The sequence below is a fragment of the Rana temporaria genome, chromosome 4, assembly GCF_905171775.1.
Source record: "Rana temporaria chromosome 4, aRanTem1.1, whole genome shotgun sequence".
NCBI lineage: Eukaryota > Metazoa > Chordata > Amphibia > Anura > Ranidae > Rana > Rana temporaria.
This window is the reverse complement of record NC_053492.1, coordinates 338,719,443-338,742,230: the sequence shown is the minus strand read 5'-3', so window position 1 is coordinate 338,742,230 and position 22,788 is coordinate 338,719,443. Positions and strand designations below refer to the sequence as shown.

The 22,788-nt window shown below is 44.3% G+C and overlaps 1 protein-coding gene across 3 annotated transcripts in view; it reads right to left on the bottom strand.

The window, feature by feature from the left end:
* FEZ2 (fasciculation and elongation protein zeta 2) overlaps positions 1-22,788 on the bottom strand; it is a 203,565-nt gene that overhangs the window by 72,619 nt on the left and 108,158 nt on the right. For 2 of the 3 annotated variants that reach the window (XM_040350753.1, XM_040350754.1), the window contains exon 6: positions 2,088-2,168. The exons of the other annotated variant lie outside the window; for it this stretch is intronic. In XM_040350753.1, the coding sequence (XP_040206687.1) occupies positions 2,088-2,168 (81 nt within the window). The remainder of the gene's footprint in view (positions 1-2,087; positions 2,169-22,788) is intronic. 3 annotated transcript variants of the gene reach the window in all.

Sequence of the window (22,788 nt, the reverse complement as noted above, 5' to 3'; positions counted from 1 at the left end):
CTGACAGTAACGTTTGGTTTTTGGTATAACCAAACAACTGGGGACCCAGGATCCAGCCCTCCGAGGAGAGGCATTACAGGCAACACCTCGTTCTTCACAACCAAAACCCAGATGCCGCTCATTTTGGCCTCAGTGGCACTTTGAACGGATCCGGTATAGCCTGCTTGGCCCAAAGGGACCTCCAGCAGGACTTCTGAAGAAACATCTTTAACCGTAACCAACACCTTAGACACTGGCGAACAAACTGAGGTGCTTCCGGTATGGTATATAGGGAAAGGGACTTTCTGTCTTGGGCATGCCAGTGTCCATCACCTGAAGGTAGGCCTATATACCCACATAGAGATTACTATGCCGCTCAGTGTCCCGTGATGTACGAAAAAGAAAAAACTTCTGTCCAAGATTCCCCTAGGGTATCCCTACAAGAGGTGCACTCTCTCTTAGAGCTATGTGAGGATCTTGATTTATCAGTAGCTTTCTAAAATACATGTAACATATAAATAGCATCACCTTTCGCCACCCCCAAGTACATACAGGTTACAACCCTGGGAAGTGCTGCAGGCCTTTTATAAAAGGCAAGGACCTGAGACCCCCCACTACAAGGAACCATCCACAGTGGCGGGAAATCCTAGATGAAATGGACCCCTCCCCAGTACCCTTACTTTATGATGGCTGGATCTAACATCGATGTGCCCTGTCTGGGCATTCGCTTTGAACTTGGCCACACTGGTGGTTGCTGTGGAGTCTCACGCTGCCTGTGCTGCATTCCCGACTCCTCTCCAGCCTGCTATCAGCACCGCAACCTGGAACCGGAAGTCGTGGGTCAAAGGGAAGCATCCGCCCTCAATGACATCACCCGCCACTCTGCCTGCCCTGGCCCCACTGTGGCCTGCACCAGGGTCCCTGGATCTTCCGCCCGCACTCAGCAAAGATGGGGCGGTGGACTGTGCGGTCAGGTATGTACCCTAACGCGTCCCTGGGAGCTTCCCAGCCTCCCCTACAGGACTTCATAGCCACAGTCTCCCTGACTGTCTGGCCAGGTTCCTAACAGTGTCTCCCCACCAGGGGAAACACAAACAACTGAAGTCTGGCAGGGGGAAGTGGAATTTTAAGAGCTGGTGCAGCGTTTCCTATGAAGGGGAGGAGCCCAGGTCCCTCATTGTGGCTGTCCTGAAAGACTGTGAGGGAAATAAAGCATGTAGACATGAATGGATGGGTGAGACTGCTTTGAATGTTAAAAATTAGTTAAATAGCATTTTTGATTTGTGGTCCTCAGATGCAGTGTGGTTTTACTTTAAAGATTATGCCCCCCAATGAATGCTGGGAGAAAAGGTGTATAAAAGCCCTTGGAGAGGATTGGCCTTGCAACAAAACAATGACCTCAAGTAAAGCTAAAACGTTTGACACAGGAATAAGAAGATTAACTCAACTATAAGTTGCATGATCTCGGGTCGGCTCTGAGCAAAGAGTGGTAACTATCAGTCACTGGCTCTGTCCCTCCAGCGCTCACTAGAACACTTGGCTTGGGAGGGGGTGGAAGCGGCTGGACTCAGGCTCATAGCAACACACTGAGAAGCTGAGCCAGCTGCCAGTCAGGCATTTGGGTGGAACCCGTCATTGTCTGGATCACTGTAGAGCCTGGAACAGCTATGTGACTTCAGCCAACAGGAGACTTTAACCTGCTGTCAGCTGAACCTGGGTCACAGGAGTGCAGGACTAAGGGCACTCTGGTGACCCACAGGAGAAGTATGGCCAAAAGAGCTTTGGTCATACTTTTCCTTTAAGGCACTTCAAAGATCGGTTTATCTTTGCTATGAAAAGGGTCTATATGACTTGAACTATGTAAAAAAACACAAATATAAATGAAATCCACTGCAATTCAATTTTCTAGAATAATATTTGTATAGGAACTGTATTAGTACTGTCTAAAAGTTAAAAATCATATTCTGAAGTTGTTTTTGAACCCATCACGGTTACCCCCTAGCAGTGTATAAATTACTGGTGGGTATGCACGTACAAAAACAAGTGACAGATGAAGTGAGAAAATAACTTAAAAAGACAGCAGAAATAAGAGAAAAGAATCCCAGCACCTGTTTCTCGCCACCTGAACTCCCAAACGTCTGCCGAAAGCTATTCTGTATGACATTTGACAGACCTTCCATGCTGAAGCGCTACAGAAGCGCAGAAGTAGCAAGCAGTGGAGAAAGTAAGAGAAAGGTGGTTAGTAAGGTCTTTTATAATTGACATGTTATTTCAGACAAACCTGCAAGAAATGCAGCAACACTAACTTCTTGTAAGCATTAGAAGAGGCTGGAACTCCATTTGACACTAGCTTGCACCTCGTTCAACTAAGACACCTAAAAAAATTCCCTTGTAAGCATACTGTGATTTTGATTTGAAACAGAAAAGAAAGTATTACTGAAGTGATTCAGTATCTTCAGACACTGGACTGCCCGTATTTGTCCCTTACTTGGCTAGACCAAGTCACATTAGGTATAATTTATGTAACATTATGTACGTTTCTAAACATATACATCTGACACTGGACTGATGAATTATTGTTCTTCAGTTAAAACATGGCTAAACCCTTAAATCATTTATTTTATGGTTATAGATATGGTAGAAAAGGGCTAGAATCCCTGTCAGGTTTAACTGTGTCCCCACGGGAAGAATTCCCCTCCCTATTTGTCCTGGTGACCATGGTCACGGCAAAACAAAGTGTTAGGGAATAAAAAAATTACAGTTGTCACTGATTGAGGAGCAAAGTGGAGAGAATTCCACTCGTTTACTGTTAAAGTGGACCTTCACCCTCAAAGTGAACTCTGCTCCTCTCCGCAGCACTGATATTGGGTTACTGATTTTTTTTTTAGGTTACTCACTCAGCTTAATAGGCTTGGTCCACCCCAAACTTCCGAAATGCGCGTAGGCAAATGACACGGTTCCTCCTGGGATGCATGATGTGCATCAAGGGCTGTTACTGATTAAAATTTTCGTGTTCGATTAATCGGTTTTTTTTAATCGATTAATCGGCAAATTTCGATTAATTATAACGCACATACAGATCCAACTACCTTTAGCTGATCTCCTTGCATTGCAACTCTGCATTAGTCAGTGGCAAATGTGGTATACACTATATACAATCACCCGACACTAGTTAGTTTCCACAATACATGACTTAACTTCACAGTTCACACAAATCCGTTTTAAATTCAAACTGTAGCACTGACGTAAGTAATTTTTTCTTATTAAACTTTAAGAAAAACGTAGAAAGTTAGTTTAACTTTAATTATAAAACGTATCTAGTATATTGAGTGTCAGTCACTTTATAGTAGGCATCACTTTGGTCAGTCACGCAGACATACCAGAGTGTTTACATTTTCTGGAAGCAGACATGATCTCACATTTTATTGACAATATACCCCGAAGAACTGAAAAGTCTTTCGGCCGGAACAGATTTTGCCGATACACAGAATTGTCTGCACAAAACTGCTTATGACAGGAAAACGAATGTTTTTTTTTGCCCCCTTCCCCTGATGGAGCCTTATGCATCCTCCTGCATCCTCCTGCTCCAAAGATGCAAAAGGTACCTCAATCCAATGGGTGCAGTTTGCTCGCATCCAGCAGGGTAAGTCTTACTATCCAGTGACGTCAAGAATTTTGATTGATCAAAAGAATTTTGATCGATCAAAAAAATTAAAGATTAATCGAGGAATTAATCTTTAATTTGCCCAGCCCTAATTATATATATTACACACATATTTACGCAAACATACTGGCAACATTGACAAAATGTGCCTAAAAATAAAACAAATAAAATAAATAAATGTTAAAAATTGACTGCTTCACATACCTAGGCTGTAGAAAAACACCCTTAGAGGGAAGCAGTTATACCAGGATTATGGCTGCAACTGCAGCCATGATCCTGGTATCGTTCCTTAGAGCAGGTAATGGTTTTCTGCTAAAAAGTGATCAAATAGCTCTACAGCTACCCAATAACTTTAACAGGGGGTAGAAGAGGGTTCCCTTCCCTCCACCACCTTTCCCAGACTTCTCCTGCCCCACTTATATTCCCTCCCTCTCCTCTGTGATGTCAGAAAAAGGAAATGACAAGGATTTCATCACTTTCAGTCTTGGTTTGTTTGTTTCAGCTGCTTGTAAAGCAGTTAAACAAAACTCAGTTTGATCGGCTGCTTTGGAGGCCAGAGTAGAGTTGAGGTCTAGTTCACACCAGACAGTTCTGTACAGTTTTGTGTGCATTTTTTTCGGAACTAAAAATGCATGCACAGTGTTTTCCATGTATTCCAATGACTCTAGTTTACACCATGCAGTTTCCGGTGCAAAAACTGACCGGAAACTGACTGCATGGTGTGAACTAGAGCCAACTAGATCCATTGGAATACATGGAAAACACTGTGCAGAAAAAAAAGCACACAGAACTGAATGGAACTGCATCTGGTGTGAACTGGTCCTGAGGGTCTCTCCATAAAGAATATCTGTCACTGTCCATGCTATCGCAAGTGATGTTGCTCATAGCAGTAGCAATAAAGGTGATGGTAATAAAGTTCAAGTTAAATAAAAAAAGTGAAAAAAGTAAATACATTTTTTTTTTTTTTAAAGCTCCTTCATCCCCTCCTTTAGCTCATGCACAAATGAGAACAAAAAGGTCCCACTCACAGATATGAATGGTGATCGCACCACGTATGTGAAGAACCGTCATTAACATCAGAGTGAGAGCAACAATTCTAGCACCAGACCTCCTCCAACTTTAAAATGGTAAACCTGTAAAGGCTTTAAAAGCATTGCCTATGGATAATTTAATGTACTGCCGTTTCTTTTTGCCATTCCATGAGCATGTGCAGTTTTACATCGATTTACTCAGCATTAAAATGTAAAATATTTTACCAAAAAATCTGGTAATTATATTGTGTTTGTGTGCCTTAAATTCATGAAAGTAAATTTTTTCCTGAAAATTTGCATTTGATAAACCACTGCGCAAAAATCGTGCGACATATAAATATTGCAATATCAAACATGTTATCATCAATGGCCTTTAATTTCTGGAAATATATATTGCTTGGGGGTTCCAAGTAATTTTCTATATATCTCTATCTATATATTCTCTCTCTCTCTCTATATATACTATATCTATATATTCTCTCTATATAATATATCTACCGGTATATATTCATCTATCTATATATCTCTATATCTATCTCTATCTCTATCCACACATATATCTATATCTATCTCTATCTCTATCCACACATATATCTATATCTATCTCTATCTCTATCTCTATCTCTATCTCTATCTCTATCCACACATATATCTATATCTATCTCTATCTCTATCCACACATATATCTATATCTATCTCTATCTCTATCCACACATATATCTATCTCTATCTCTATCTACACATATCTCTATCTACACATATCTCTATCCACACATATCTCTATCCACACATATCTCTATCCACACATATCTCTATCCACACATATCTCTATCCACACATATCTCTATCCACACATATCTCTATCCACACATATCTCTATCCACACATATCTCTATCCACACATATCTCTATCCCTATCTCTATCTCTATCTCTATCTCTATCTATATATATATATATATATCTATATATATATACACACACACACACACAAAAAGGTTACATAGATGGATGGCTGCTGGTTCTGTCCACATGGGTCTGTATACCATAGGAGACAGATATCCAATGCATTTAGAATGACAATTGTTTTGGATTCTTCTTCAGGGCTACAGACATTTACAGTGTAATTATTCTACAACAACAATAATAATGATGTTTAAATAAAAGTGGTTTCAATCGTGTCATTTACAAAAGGGTCAGTATCATTTGTATAGCAATGAATGGTTGATGGTTATTTGTTTATGTCCCTTTTATTGCAGAATAATTACACTCTGAATTGTCTGTACCCCTGAAAAATCCAAAACAATGGTCATTCGAAATGCATTGGTATTTCTGTCTCCCATGGTATCCAGACCCATTTGGATAGAACCAAAAGCCATTCCATCTATGTAACCTTGGTATATGTCACACACACACACACACACACACACACACACAGATATATATAAATATATATCAACTGCACCAATGCTTTCAGCTTTATTTGTACTTGGTCTAATTATGTATAAATAAAGTTTTGTTATAAACACAATTTTCATCCAATAGCCCAGTACAGTCACACTTAAAGCGGGGGTTCACCCTAAAAAAAACTTTTTTTTTTCTAGCATGCCATCAAGCATACTAGCGCGATCTACATTACGCCTTTCTTTTATTTTTTGGCGCCGTACTTACGGTTTACTGCCGTAGTGAAATTTCAGACTCCCCGCGGGGAATGGGCGTTCCTATGCACAGGGAAGATGATTGACGGCCGGCTATGGCGCGTCACGCTGCCCGAAGATAGCCGAAATAGGACTTGCCTCTTCACGGCGCCTGCGCAGTCAGCTCCGATGTCTGTGCGCAGGCGCCGTATAGCGCCGTAAAGAGGCAAGTCCTATTTCGGCTATCTTCGGGCAGCGTGACGCGCCATAGCCGGCCGTCAATCATCTTCCCTGTGCATAGGAACGCCCATTCCCCGCAGGGAGTCTGAAACTTCACTACGGCAGTAAACCGTAAGTACTGCGCCAAAAAATAAAAGAAAGGCATACTGTAGCTCGCGCTAGTATGCTTGATGGCATGCTAAAAATTTGTTTTTAGGGTGAAACACCGCTTTAAGGGGGTTCCTTTGTTCTATATAATTTAGGGTACAGGTGTCATCACTCCACAAGACATCATCAAGAGGCATTGCGTGAGTGTGGTCCCATTGGGGAAGGGCATTGTTTTGCACAAAGTGGAATGTTGGTGCTGAAGAGTTTGGAACTATAGAAGAGAAAATTATTTAAAAGCACCAGCCATTTAAGAGAGATTAAATATACAAAAATAACCATTGGACTATTTATGCTTTACATGGTCTATGTTTTTGCTATATTATTTATTGTGCTCAAAATATAAAAGATATGCATGGTTTTGTATGTGGAAAAAATCTAAATATACTGTGACCCAACGACAAATAATTCAAAATGGGAATAGATCATAATAATAATAAAAAAATAAAGGAAATACTGTAATACTACAAATCAAGTGTCCATGTGTGTTTATTCAAATAAATGTTCAAAATCTTGTTCCAAAAATAGCGACACGGTAATGTTCAATCTTTGTTACAAATGGAAAGGATGTGCCTCTTGCTGGATCCCCGTGACCTCTTAAATTACAGTGGAACCTTTGATTATAAGCAAAATCCGGTACAGAAGAAAGCTTGTAATCCAAAGCACTCGCATATCAAAAAGGTGTTTCCCTATAGAAGTCAATGGAAACAAAGATAATTCATTCCACATTGACTTCTATGGCATGCAATAGCGCATGTGGCCAGAGGTGGGGGCGCTGGAAATACTCTGAGACCGTTCGGCTGCACTTGGAAAACCCGTTTTTTCAGAGTATTTCCGAATGGCTTAGAATGTCACCGGCGCTCCCGCACCTCTGGCAAAATGCAGTACTGCAGAGGCTTGAATCATGCTCGTTTTGAAAAAGACAACTCTCGCAAACAGAGTTAGGATTAAAAAAAAAAAAAATAAAAAAAAAAAGAATTGCTCATATTGCGAAATGCTTGTAAACCACGTTACTCACAATCCGAGGTTGCACTGTATGGGAAATCATGATACGCATGAGGTGGACAGATGCATCGACTCAACCAGTGTATATTCCCACTTATGTGATGGAATGATCAAACAGCCTGCTGATACAGCTTCCCAGCCTAGCATGCGTCAATCTGGACTCTGCACTCTCGATATATGTGTAGGGTTAAAAACAGAGGGAAGTTTCATTGCGTATTTATATAAACATAAGAGATTTATTGGCCTAAAAATATGCACTTACAGCATCGTAAATAAAACAAGCAGTAGAGAGGTTAATCCAACCCAGGGATCACCAACAGGTCTGGATCATCATCGCATCATAACTTCTCCTTCCAATGTGTTTCCCCGTAACAGACTGCAATCCTCCATTCCACAATATTTGACTGTTAAAGCCAGCAACTGAGAAGCAGAATGATAAACCTGTCCATGGGACAAAAGATCTGGATGATCTTGGCGGACCCATGAACGACTGTCATGGGAGGAGTCGGACGAGGTCCGAGTACCACGTTCACCTGACCAAGTTGAGTGTAGATTCACCAGAACACATATTAATCTGATTGAAAAAAAAAAAACACAAATCCATCCAGTTCAACCAACAAAGAAGAGAAAAAAAAAAAAAAGAAGGAAATTCCTAACCGATTCCCCAAGAGGCAATCAGATATTCCCTGGGTCAAATTTACCTATAAATATTAGTATCCAGTTACAGTGCCTTGCGAAAGTATTCGGCCCCCTTGAACTTTGCGACCTTTTGCCACATTTCAGGCTTCAAACAAAGATATAAAACTGTAAATTTTATTTGAAGAATCAACAAGTGGGACACAATCATGAAGTGGAACGAAATTTATTGGATATTTCAAACTTTAACAAATAAAAAACGGAAAAATTGGGCGTGCAAAATTATCCAGCCCCCTTAAGTTAATACTTTGTAGCGCCACCTTTTGCTGCAATTACAGCTGTAAGTCGCTTGGGGTATGTCTCTATCAGTTTTGCACATCGAGTGACTGAAATGTTTGCCCATTCCTCCTTGCAAAACAGCTCGAGCTCAGTGAGGTTGGATGGAGAGCGTTTGTGAACACCAGTTTTCAGTTCTTTCCACAGATTCTCGATTGGATTCAGGTCTGGACTTTGACTTGGCCATTCTAACACCTGGATATGTTTATTTGTGAACCATTCCATTTTAGATTTTGCTTTATGTTTTGGATCATTGTCTTGTTGGAAGACAAATCTCCGTCCCAGTCTCAGGTCTTTTGCAGACTCCATCAGGTTTTCTTCCAGAATGGTCCTGTATTTGGCTCCATCCATCTTCCCATAAATTTTAACCATCTTCCCTGCCCCTGCTGAAGAAAAGCAGGCCCAAACCATGATGCTGCCACCACCATGTTTGACAGTGGGGATGGTGTGTTCAGGGTGATGAGCTGTGTTGCTTTTACGCCAAACATAACATTTTGCATTGTTGCCAAAAAGTTTGATTTTGGTTTCATCTGACCAGAGCACCTTTTTCCACATGTTTGGTGTGTCTCCCAGGTGGCTTGTGGCAAACTTTAAACGACACTTTATGGATATTTTTAAGAAATGGCTTTCTTCTTGCCACTCTTGCATAAAGGCCAGATTTGTGCAGTATACGACTGATTGTTGTCCTATGGACAGAGTCTCCCACCTCAGCTGTAGATCTCTGCAGTTCATCCAGAGTGATCATGGGCCTCTTGGCTGCATCTCTGATTAGTCTTCTCCTTGTATGAGCTGAAAGTTTAGAGGGATGGCCAGGTCTTCGTAGATTTGCAGTGGTCTGATACTCCTTCCATTTCAATATTATCGCTTGCACAGTGCTACTTGGGATGTTTAAAGCTTGGGAAATCTTTTTGTATCCAAATCCGGCTTTAAACTTCTCCACAACAGTATCTCGAACCTGCCTGGTGTGTTCCTTGTTCTTCATGATGCTCTCTGCGCTTTAAACGGACCTCTGAGACTATCACAGTGCATGTGCATTTATACGGAGACTTGATTACACACAGATGGATTCTATTTATCATCATTAGTCATTTAGGTCAACATTGGATCATTCAGAGATCCTCACTGAACTTCTGGAGAGAGTTTGCTGCACTGAAAATAAAGGGGCTGAATAAATTTGCACGCCCAATTTTTCAGTTTTTTATTTGTTAAAAAAGTTTGAAATATCCAATAAATTTCGCTCCACTTCATGATTGTGTCCCACTTGTTGTTGATTCTTCAAAAAAAAAAAAAACAGGTTTTATATCTTTATGTGTTAAGCCTGAAATGTGGCAAAAGGTCGCAAAGTTCAAGGGGGCCGAATACTTTCGCAAGGCACTGTATATTATGTGTATTTAGGAAATAATCCAGGCCTTGCTTAAAACAATCTACTAAGCTGGCCAGTACCAGCTCTTGAGGGAGTCTATTCCACATTTTCACAGCTCTTACTGTGAAGAAGCCCCTGTCCTCTGTTGACCTTAAAGTGAAAAACTGTACACCAAGTTAAATATATGGACCACATGTGTATTTATACATGGAGATCATATCCCCCATTCTTGTTGAGAGAGTAAACTCAGCTAATCTTTTTAATCTTTCAAAGCTGAGCGCTTCATGCCTCTTATTAGTTTGGTTGCCCTTCTCTGCAATTTCTCCAGTTCCACAATATCATGCTTATGAACTGGTGCGCAAAACTGAACTGCATATTCCAAATACATCTCAATACAGAAAGGATTTTGGAAACCGCAACTTGCCATTGGATGCTATTATTAAGCCTTTGATCTACCAGAACACCCAGATCCCTTTCCACCATAGATTGCCCCAGTTGTACTCCTCCAAATGCATAAAACTTAACATTTATCAACATTAAACCTCATTTGCCACAGAGTTGCCCAACTAAACAGGGCATTGAGGGCATTGAGGTTGGCTTGCAAGCTGTAACATTCTGTAAGGATGTCCACTGCATAGCTTGGTGTCATCTGCAAAGATTTAAATGGTACTTTAAATCCTAGGCCCTATATCATTTATAAAGAGGGCTGCACAGATACCACTTTTGTAAGACCAAGTACAAGTACCAATACTCTACCCCCTCCCCCCAAGTACTCGCCGATACAATACCTTTTTTCATGTCATGTGACAGTGGCACATGTCAGTAGTTTTTTTTTTACAATTTATTTTTAAGTGGATTGGTGTCTGTTTATTTTATTTCCATTTTACAATTTAACTTTGAAATTTTTATTACATTTTTTTTTTAAGCCCTGTTGGGGGACTTAGGTGAGATACCTCTCCATTCATAAACTGAAGCATCGTAAAACACAGTACAATGTTTAGTCAGTGATCACTGTGTATTCAGAAAAGGAACGGGCCAGTATGGCAGATTTACTGGCTCCTTCCTCCGCTCTCCATCCTGAAAGATCTAGGAAATTATGGGGACTGGAGGAGCACACAGAGCCGGGGAGGACGCAGGGGGATCTGGAGAATGACACAGAGGGGGACCCAGAGGACAAAACATATTGGGACCCGGAGGAGGACACGTGGAGCACAGAGGGGGACAGCTGGGGGTGATTGGTGCGGTGGTGGAGGCAGTTTAAAGCACTGATCTCCACAGCCGTGGGAGGGAGCGGAGGAGAAGCAGCTGTCAGAAAAGCTATACAGGAAGATTGATGCTTGTAACTGCCCCCACCGCCGCACCAATCATCCCTGCAACTGCCCAAGTATTGGGTCAAACATCGGAGCATTTGCACAAGTACAAGTACTCATGCAAATGCTCGTTATCAGCACCGATACTAGTATCGATATTGGTGCAACCCCATTTATAAATATATTAAAAGGTAAGGGTCCCAACACTGAACCTTGGGATATAACACTTATAACTTTAGACCATTCAAATTATGAATAGTTAACCACTACTCTCTGAATTCGGTCTTTTAGCCAGTTTCTATCCATTTGCAAAGATTTTTCCAAGCCTTACACATTAGCCGTGTACATTCAGCCTTAATCCTGCAGAGCAGGTGTGAGGAAGGGGGTTTAGAGGAACAGAGTAGACCATGCTAAACAGAGCCCCCGAGTCACCAGAGGATCCACTGCAAAGGCAAGAGGATTCCAGGACCTTGAGACAAACATTCTCAGTTTGTGTTGAACCAAAAACCAGAAGTTCTACGAGCCCAGACACTGAAGACTGATGAAATCTGCTTGAAAATATTCCACTTTCGTTGAAGTTTTTACAATGGGTGGGGAGGAGCCACAACATGGTGCCGAGCAGTAGTGTGAGGGTGTGAGCTCTCACTGCGGGCTCTCCTGGGTGTTAATGGCCATATAGGAAGCTAACCTGTGCCGTTCCATGTGAGCGTGTGGGCTGTGAGCTGGGATGCCGGAGGGTTACTGAGACGGCTGCGGTGGTTGACTGCGGAGGTCAGCTGGCTGATTGGAGGTGTCTGACTGGAAGCACTCGTAAGCGTGGGGAGTGCGCGGTCTGAAAGTGAAAGCTCTGGTACAACGTGGGTTCGCGGGGACAAAGAGTGGAGACGCCCAGCTGTGCAGGTGAGTCCCGGCTGCAGATTACAGAGCATGGAAGAGCAGGGAGGAGAGGAAATGGACGCTCCCCTCGTGTAGGATGGTGAGCGGAGACATTCAGTTACTTTGACTACTCTGTATCATGAAGGAGTATAGAGGAGAAGACAGGTGTAATTTCTGAGTGTGGGAGAGCCGGAGATAAGAGCAGAGGAGGAAAAACCTCAGGAAGACCTCAGATAAGTTATATATGAAGTAACTATTGTACAGATATCTGGACACCTAGTATACTCATAGCACAAAGACACCTGGACATTTGGTCAAATATCTACCGACTAAAGGCTGGTCTGCCTACATATTTAAGTCTGCTAGAAAAGTGCTGGAGGAGAATAACAGATTTAACAGATTTAAAGGAACATCTAAACTGAATGATAAGCCTTCTGGATATCCAACATTGGTTATCTCAATGATATAATTAATTTTATAGACTCTCACAAGTCGGTTTTGGGGCAATCATATGCATTGAGATATCTAAAGCTATAAATCTATGGGGGCACCTTTGAGACATATTTATTTGCTGAAGTGCACCGGTATATGAGGAGACAAACACGCTTGAAACTGTGAAAAACGGCAAGGGACAGAATATAAATACATGCTTAGATAACTGCATACCGGTAGGGGGATATGTGAATTCATTTGATGTATTCATAGTATAAATATATATGGACATTTTGTTACATATCCACCGATTCGTGGCTATACGGTACATATCCATCTGAATACCGCTGAAATAGAGACACCCAAATATATAGGCGATCCTCAGTTACCATTTGGTCAGATACTCACAGATTAAATGCTGGTTTGCTTTAATATTTATGAGACTGACTGGACAATAATCACAGGTACTGAGGAACATTTAAATTGTAAGGGGGTAAATAAGCCCTGAACATTACATCAGAATGGTGTAAATCTATTAAGCTGTACCTAAACCCTCTGGATATCTGGTATCCGATACTGGTACTGGTCTACCCAAAGGGTAAAATTAAAATAACAGACTCTTATGTGGGCGTGGAGGCAAGGAAACGTACAGAGAGACTTGTAATTATAAATTTACTGGGGGACCTTTGTGACTTGTTTGTTTATCTACTGGAAGCAGAGCGGTATATGAAAGAAGGAACTGGTCTGGAAGGTGGTGGTGTTAGAGGATATAAACAGGTTTAGTTAAAGACAACCTGAAGCCCCTGAATTAACGGAGGAAGAGAGGGACCCTGCCTGGGGGATTAAGGAGTGGGGCTTTTTTTTTCCTCCCCCTACCTTCCCTTTTTTATCCCCCGCCGCCTTTTGGGAGTTTGGGTTGCTCTTTCTTTTGTCCTCTCAGGTGGACTGCATCTCCTCTCGCCCCTTCTCTATTTATTTTGAAAAGAGAGAGGAATGTCCACACGCCGTCGCACAGCTATGCCCCCAGCGTGTGCCGAGAAAGGACAGGTAAACAGACAGAGAGTATCTTACTACACAGAGTGTGGACCCAGGGGGTTTGGCAAAAAGGCGGTCGACTCAGGAGGAAAAAAAGGGCAGTTCCCCAGATCTGAAAAAAGGAACCAAAATGACCACGCAAGAAGTACCTGGACAGGGTTGTGGGGAGCTGGAATTGGGAGAGGAAATATATCCATCAGGGACATTCCCCCCTAAATTTAAAGCAGTATGCAAACCCCTTGGGAGAAGGTGGAGACACCCGACCCAAGTTTGCCAGATTGTTAAATTAGATGGGGACAGATAGGAATGGAGTTGAGCCTTCAAGAGATGGAGAAGTCCCCAGGAAAAGTCCTTAAGCCGCTGGGCATGGAGGAGAAGAATGGTAATGCAGAGACAGGCACTATGAACATTATGGGGAGGGAGCAAGGGGCCAGCTGTTTAAAACAAGACCCAAAGGTAAATATAACCAAGACCCAAACTGAGTTTATAATAGACTGCTACCTGAGAGAACATCTGAGAGCACTTCCAACAAAAAAATGATATTCAGTTGCTTATATCGGCCGTCAAAGCATCATGTAAACAAGAGGTGGAGGAGTTAAGAGAGGATGTCGTAGGGCTGGGACGGAGAGTAGAAGAGCTGGAGGCAGGCCAAGAGGAGCTAAGACAGGTAGTGGGGGATACCCAAGAAAGGACAAAGCAGGATGAAGCATTGAATTTTATGTTGGACCATACAGATAATCTGGAAAACAGAGAACGTAGGCATAACATACGAATAAGGGGCCTGCCGGAAAAAAAAAAAAATATGGAGTTGCTCCCAAAAGTGATTAATCTGTTCCAGCTAATTTTGGGGACCCCCATAACAGAAGAGATTGAAATAGAAAGAGTTCATCGTGCTCTCCTTCCAACCCCTCAAAGTTCAGAGAGACCAAGAGATGTAATTTGTAGAATTCTTACATACCCAGTTAAAGAAGCCATTATGAAAGCAGTACGAGATAAACCTATAGTTAATTTTGAGGGGGCGGAGATATCGCTGTTTCCAGATGTATCATATAGAACTCTTATGCAGAGACGAATGATTAAACCCCTACTAGAAGCTTTGCGAGCAGAAGTTAAATATCGTTGGAGGTACCCTTTCAAAGTGACAGCAACGCGGAATGGAAGAACAGCAACACTTCGAAACAAAGATGATCTACAAAACTTTATAGAGATTTTGGAGCTACCTCAAGTGGACTTTCCAGACTGGAGAACAATTACAGGTTTACAGTTCAACAAAAAGAAAAATAGCAATGGCAGGATGGGAGAGGAAGAACATTTAGGAGAAATATTTTTTTTTCTTCTCCTCTTCTCCCATCCCCCACCTTTTTTTTTGGCCCTTCCATCGGCACCCGTCCCCTTAGTTGTGTGAATTTTTTTTTTTATTAAAATTTTTTATTCTCTCTCTCTATTGCGGTAATATTTTTGAAGGGTGTGATCTATCCTCCCTTGCCTCTTTTTTGGAGGGAAGAGAAGTGAGGGGAAAGAAGAAGTGCCCTCTCGGAAGGGGAAAAGGGAGGGAAAGGAAAAAAGAGATTTTTAATACAGCTTACCTGTAAAATCTTTTTCTTGGAGTACATCACGGGACACAGAGCGACATTCATTACTATATGGGTTATATGGAGTACCTTCAGGTGATGGACACTGGCAATCTCAAACAGGAAATGCCCCTCCCTATATAACCCCCTCCCATAGGAGGAGTACCTCAGTTTTGTAGCAAGCAGTATGTCTCCCAAAATGGTCCCCATAAGAGGGGTGGGAGCTCTGTGTCCCGTGATGTACTCCAAGAAAAAGATTTTACAGGTAAGCTGTATTAAAAATCTCTTTTTCTTTATCGTTACATCACGGGACACAGAGCGACATTCATTACTATATGGGATGTCCCAAAGCAATGCTTACAATGAGGGGAGGGAGAACATCTCCAAGACAAAAGGATTTAATTTAGAGAATACTCAAATCATAATAAATCCAACTTAGTTGAGAAAAATAATCTTAAATTTTAAATTTAACTCAAAAAAGAGGAGCCCCCGGAATCCGAGGGTCTCAAACTGCAGCCTGCAGCACTGCCTGCCCAAAGGCTGTATCAGAATTCCTTCTTACGTCCAACTGGTAGAATTTTGTAAACGTGTGGACAGAAGACCAGGTTGCCGCCTTGCAAACCTGAGCCATAGAGATCTGGTGGTGTGCTGCCCAGGAGGCGCCCATGGCCCTAGTAGAATGAGCCTTTAATGATAACGGAGGAGGCAACCCTTTCAAGCCGTAGGCCTGAGTGATTAATTGCTTAATCCACCTAGAAATGGTGGACCTTGCAGCTGCCTGCCCCTTCTTGGGCCCATTCGGTAATATGAACAGCACATCTGTTTTCCGGATCTTCTTTGTAGCTTTAAGATAGGCCTTCATGGCCCTGACGATATCCAAGGTATGCAGCAACCCTTCCTTTCTGGAAGTAGGTTTAGGGAAGAAGGATGGTAATACCAAATCCTGGTTCAAATGAAAACTGGATATAACCTTCGGTAGGAAGGAAGGATGAGGGCGGAGAACGACCCTGTCCTTATGAAAAATAAGATATGGTTCCTTACAGGATAAGGCCGCCAGTTCCGATACTCTTCTTGCGGAAACTATGGCGACCAAAAATACTAACTTCCTTGTCAGTAAAACCAAAGGAATTTCAGCCAACGGCTCAAACGGTTGTTTCTGTAAACTTGACAGAACAAGGTTTAAATCCCACGGGCAAAGCGGGGATTTAACTGGAGGTTTAATACGTAAGACCCCTTGAAGGAAGGTCTTAACCAGCGAGTGGGTGGCCAGCGGCCGCTGAAACCACACTGACAGAGCAGAAATCTGTCCCTTGATTGTGCTTAATGCCAATCCTTTATCCACTCCTAGCTGGAGAAAACGTAAAACTCTATCAATGGTGAATTTGCGAGGAAGCCATAGCTTGGACTCACACCAACCTACATAGGCCTTCCAGACCCTGTGATAAATCACCCTAGAGACCGGTTTCCTGGCTCTGATTAGGGTAGAGATTACTTTCTGAGACAGACCTCTACCCCTGAGAATCAGGGATTCAGCTTCCAGGCCGTCAAATTTAGATGCCGTAAGGCAGGGTGGAGGATCGGACCTTGCGATAGCAGGTCTGGCCGTAGAGGAAGAGTCCAAGTGTCTCCCACTACCATCCTTAAGATTAGTGAGTACCATGCCCTTCTGGGCCATGCTGGAGCTACCAGGATGACTGGTATGTGCTCCACCCTGATCCTGCGCAGCAGGCGGGGTAGTAACTGAAGCGGGGGAAACGCATAAAGAAGTTTGAACTGATGCCAAGGGCAAACCAGCGCATCGGTTCCGCAGGCCATCGGATCCCTTGAGCGGGACATGAACCTGTCTAGCTTCTTGTTGAGTCTCGATGCCATGACATCCACGTCCGGCACTCCCCATCTTTGGCAGAGTGCTTGAAAGATTTGTGGATGCAGAGACCATTCCCCCGGCCATAGAGTCTGGCGGCTTAAGAAGTACGCCTGAAAGTTGTCCACTCCGGGAATGAATATTGCCGATACGCAGGGCACATGAGCCTCTGCCCATAGGAGAATCAAGCTCACCTCTCTCTGAGCGGCTTGACTCCTGGTTCCCCCTTGGTGATTTATGTATGCCACAGCCGTGGCATTGTCTGATTGAATTCTCACCGGGAACCCCTGCAATTTTGACGTCCAAGCCCTGAGGGCTAGTCGAGCAGCTCTGAGCTCCAAGATGTTGATGGGCAACTGCTCCTCTAGCTTTGCCCAAGTACCTTGGCGAGTGCAACCATCCAAAATTGCTCCCCAGCCTGTCAGGCTGGCGTCTGTGGTCACTATCTTCCAAGCCACTGGGCTGAAAGATCTCCCCTTCAGTAGGTTCTGAGGGTCTAACCACCAACACAGACTTTGTCGGACTCTTGATGAGAGCGGCAACGGGATATCCAAGGCCTGTGGCCTTCTGCTCCATGCTGACAGGATGGCTGCCTGCAGGATGCGAGTGTGACTCTGGGCGTATGGTACCGCCTCGAATGTGGCCACCATCTTGCCTAGTAACCTCATACATAGGCGAATAGTCGGTTCCTTTTTGCTTAGAACCAGTAGGATTAATTCCTTGATGGCTTTGACCTTCCTCAGAGGTAGAAACACTCTTTGTTGTTCTGTGTCTAATCTCATGCCGAGATATTCCAACTGCCTTGTGGGCAGGAAAGCTGACTTTTCTCGATTTAGGACCCAGCCGAACTTCGAGGTATTGGACCGTGAGGGCCACTGCTCGCTCCAAGCCGGGAGACGAGTGATCTATGACTAGGAGGTCGTCCAGGTATGCTAGGATCGTGACCCCTTGGATCCTTAGTTTGGCTAGGATTGGAGCTAGGACCTTCGTGAACACCCGGGGGGCCGTAGCCAACCCGAAGGGAAGCGCCACGAATTGGAAGTGACGCGAAGCCACCATGAAGCGTAGATATTTTTGATGTGGCTGATAAATTGGAACATGAAGGTAGGCATCCTTTATGTCTATGGACGCCATGAAGTCGTCCTTTTGGAGTGTGGCAGCTGCTGACCGCACGGATTCCATCCGAAATGAGCGGATCTTTAGGTATGCATTTACCATCTTTAGGTCCAAAATTGGCCTGACATCTCCATTGGACTTCGGGATGATGAATAGGTTGGAGTAGAAACCTAGTCCCTGTTCCAGGACTGGTACCTCTACTATTACTTCCTGGGAAAGTAGATGATTTAATGCCGACATTAATGCGGCTCCTTTCTCCGGATCGTTTGGAATCCTCGACTCCTGGAAATGAGGAGGAGGAAACTTTAGGAAATCTAATTTGTAGCCCGTGGCCACGGAAGACCGTACCCACTCGTCGGGAATGCTGGCTTCCCAAACCTCTGAAAAGAGTCGCAGCCTTCCCCCCACCTTCGTGGGTGGGGGCGCCCCTTCATAAGGGCTTGGGGGCTGGTTTTGCTGGTTTGCGAAACCACTGCTTTCTGCCTCTAGCAGCCTGTCCTTGAGACTTGCTGTTGAAGCCGAAGTTTGCTTTCGCAGGAGGCCGTCGATACTGTTTGGCATTAGAGGGCCCCTGCCCAGGGGAGTACTGTCGTTTAAACGCAGGCCCCTGAAACTTCTTCTTAGTTGGCAAGAGAGTACTTTTGCCATTTGAAATGGTCTGAATGTATTTATCTAGGTCTTCTCCGAAGAGTCGTCCTCCATAGAAGGGAAACCCTACCAGGAGCTTCTTGCATGGGGGCTCGGCCTCCCAGCTCTTTAACCATAAGAGTCTTCTCATATGGATAAGGGATAACGATAAACGTGACGCTTGCTGGATAGAATCCTTAATTGCGTCTACTGTAAAACATATGGCCCTAGGGACATCCGAAAATTCTTCTGCCTGCTGGGCAGGAATAAGTTTAAGCATCTGCTTAACTTGATCCGATAATGCTTGAGCAACCCCAATCGCAGCCACCGCTGGCTGTACTACTGCCCCTGCCGTAGTGAAGGAGTTCTTAAGTAGTGCTTCCAAGCGTTTATCAACTGGATCCTTGAATACCTGTATGTTTTCTACAGGGCATGTTAACGACTTGTTAACACATGAGATGGCTGCGTCCACTGCAGGAGTAGCCCATTTCTTGGAAAATTTATCTTCCATAGGATATAGGGCAGAGAATCTTTTAGGTGGTAAGAAGATTTTATCTGGCTTGTTCCAATCTTGGAACAAAACTCCCTCTAATAGAGGGTGGATCGGAAACACTGCATTGCTTTGAGGCGCCCTCAGTGAGCCCAAAGCTGAAACCGTTGATACCTGGAGATCTGGTACTGGCAAGTTGAATGCATTATGGACCAAGTCCGTTAAGGCTTGAATCCACCAGCCCTCCCCTTGGGAGACTGCTCCAGACTCCTCTGTATCCGGATCTTCGATCCCTGAACCTGCTTGGTCCTTGTCCAAGAGATCGTCCAATTCCCCTGAGGAAAGGACCTCCTCTTCTGAGGGTCCACGCTCGGGCGACGGAGATCTAATCTGTTTACTGCCCCGCATAGCTGTGGCTATCATTTTTCCCATTCTTTTCTCCATCTCTCTTAAAGAGGTGAGTAATACCTCGTCCGTGACCATCTTAGGGTTGGACTGACCCGCGCCAGCTCCAGCCCCAGATCCCGATGGCCCCAAGGCTCCCTGAGGGGAAAGCAGCGGCATAGCTTTGTCCGAGACCTCAGACTCTCTGGGGGAATCCCCACCTCTTGTACCCTCTCCGGATGCCATGGTACAATACCGAGGTACACCTGCTACCTATTGGTACTTGGAACTATAAAAGTTAATTGCCCAAACACCTGTTTGGGGGATAAAAAGTGCTTCCTCTCCCCTAGATGACCTTTTTTTTTCTTTTTTTTTCAAATCCAGGAAAGAAAAATCATTCTGTCCCCCTGAGTAGTATTGCAAGAAAAACTATGAGATGGAAAGAAACAGCCTATTTCTAGGCTTGAAAACAGTCTTCTGAAGACTGCAATATTCTTTTTTGGCCACTGTGTGTCCTTGGCGCCCCGTGCTGCCGCTCTGGTCTTTCCTCCCCAGTTCCAATGTATCGAATGCTGTTTGGAACGAAAAGGAAGGGCCGCCCCTTACTTAAACCACTGACCCGCCCTTCCCCCCTCAGCTAAACGGCGCGAATTGCGCCTATAACACGTGAACGCGCGCGCGCCCGCCGATAGGGGGGGGGGTTGGGGGGAAGGGAGCCTCTCTGCTCCAGCTGGAACCACGAGGAGGTCAGCGTTTTGCCTGCTTAGCAGGCTCTGAGGAGGAAGACTGATGGAGCATCGCCTGGAGGCTTGCAGGTAAGCATAGCTCTCTGACACACACATACATTTTATATTACACAGGCCCTACTCAAATGCTTTTCCAACACTACAAGGGAGGTCACTTCTTATGGGGAAAAAATACACATAGAGCCATCCTATCATTAAGATATGTGACTAGTTTGCTAGATGCAGCGCATAACTTTAGGCATGTCCCCTGTGACCCCCCAGAAAAAACCTGCTAAGAACCAAGTTCCGCAAGTTTTCCCCTCACTTACCTGCTCCATGCCGCAGGACTTTGCCAAGCAAGAGGCCCAATCTTCCCCCATCTCCGTGGGGATGTCTAGACCTTCAGGCCCTGGGTTCCTATGAAGGATCCACTGTCCTGGGCCCATATAGCACTCTGGCAACAGAAACATTAGGCACCCAAAGGTTTCTAAGTTCTGGGCCCAGGGTCCAGCTCTCTCAAAAGAAAAGCATTATGGGCTATACCCCAAGGGTTTGGGGTCCGGTTACTGACCACTTTAGCGCTGAGGCCTTTGGACAGAACCGGTTAGCTCACCTAATCCCAAGGATGCGGAGGCAAGCTAAACCATGACCAACACCTAAGACACTGGCGTAAAAACTGAGGTACTCCTCCTATGGGAGGGGGTTATATAGGGAGGGGCATTTCCTGTTTGAGATTGCCAGTGTCCATCACCTGAAGGTACTCCATATAACCCATATAGTAATGAATGTCGCTCTGTGTCCCGTGATGTAATGATAAAGAAAGAGATCTTTTTTTTTTTCCCTCTCTCTTCTCTTTCGTGTTCTCTATTTTGAGATAATATTTTTGAGGGCGTGATCTACCCTTCTTGGTTTTTTTTTTTTTTTTTTTTTTAAAGGGAAGAGAGAGAGAGAGGGGGAAAGAAGTGCCCTCTCCAAAAGAGGAGAAGGGGGAGAGAAGGAGAGGTTTTTTTTTTCTCTCGCTCTTATTTTCTCTTGTTACCCTTTATTGAGTTGGAATAAAATACAGAATGGCACAGGCATATAGGTAAAGAAATGCCCGGGGAGCACGAGATGCCCGGCACATGTTTTTTCAATAATTCCCCCCCCCCCGAATAGGTAGGTCCCAAAAGGGACTTGGTTTACTGCCAGGGGCAGGAGGAAGAGGGATCTCTGACAGGGAGGGAAGGGAAAGCCGGGTCCAGGGGTTACCATCCTTTTAGGGAAAGGTTTATTTAATATATACAGAGGTATAGTAGGTTATTTGTGAATGGTGATAGAAGTGTGGTGTTTTTTTTTTTTTTCTGAGTTTTTAATTTTTGGTTGTCTGTCACTCTCTCTCTCCGTGTGTCCTCCCCCCAGCCCGACTGACCGCCTTTTAAAGGGAGTATCCGATAGTATAATAGATGGCAGAGAGAATGTAAATTATATCGTATAATGTGAGGGGTCTTGGCTCAGGCAATAAGAGGGGCCATCTCTGGCAGGAACTGCGTCATAAGAAGGCCGATATAGTCTCTTAGGGGTGCAACGGATCGTCACCGATCCGTGATCCGAACGGGCCACCCCGTTCGGATCGGCACACCACACAATCCGCGGATCGCTCCGGAGCCTCGGCCGTAGGAAAGTCCCCGGCTTTGGCCTAGCTTCGGAGCTGGCGGCCATCTTGCTCCACCCCAGTGGAGAGCGTGTGCTTGCCAGTGACCCTTCACAGCATGGGACTGAATTCCCCTGGCTGCTCCGACAGAAGCGATGGATGTCACCGACTCACCCATGATTACACAGTAATCTGTAAGTGTCTGGAAGGGGGAACAGCCAGCCTCTGCTCTACAGATAAGATAATGTTAGGTGAGGGATCGGGAACAAGTGCACTGTATAGAGAGGTGAGAAACTAAACCAGCAGTGTGTGTTCAGCTTGTTACTTCCTCTCACTCACTTTCTCCTCTCCCTAACCTGCCTGCTTGGAATGCCGTGCTGGAACAATCACACCGGGCTGTGAGGGGGATCATGAGAGTCCTTAGGAGGGGTGGAGAGGGCTTAACCTGTCAGTGTGTGTTTGTACATCGCTACTGTCTGTGTGTGTGCTACACTTCCCCCACTGTATACACAGCATGTCACAGTACACCGTCCCTTTGCTTCACACACTGTGTATGGCATTGTCCAGGTCCCCGTTTAACCACTTCAGCCTCTGAAGATTTACCCCCCCCCCTTCCTGACCAGAGCATTTTTTTGCGATACGGTACTGTGTCGCTCATATATTTAGGCCAATTTGTACTCTGATAAATGTTTTTT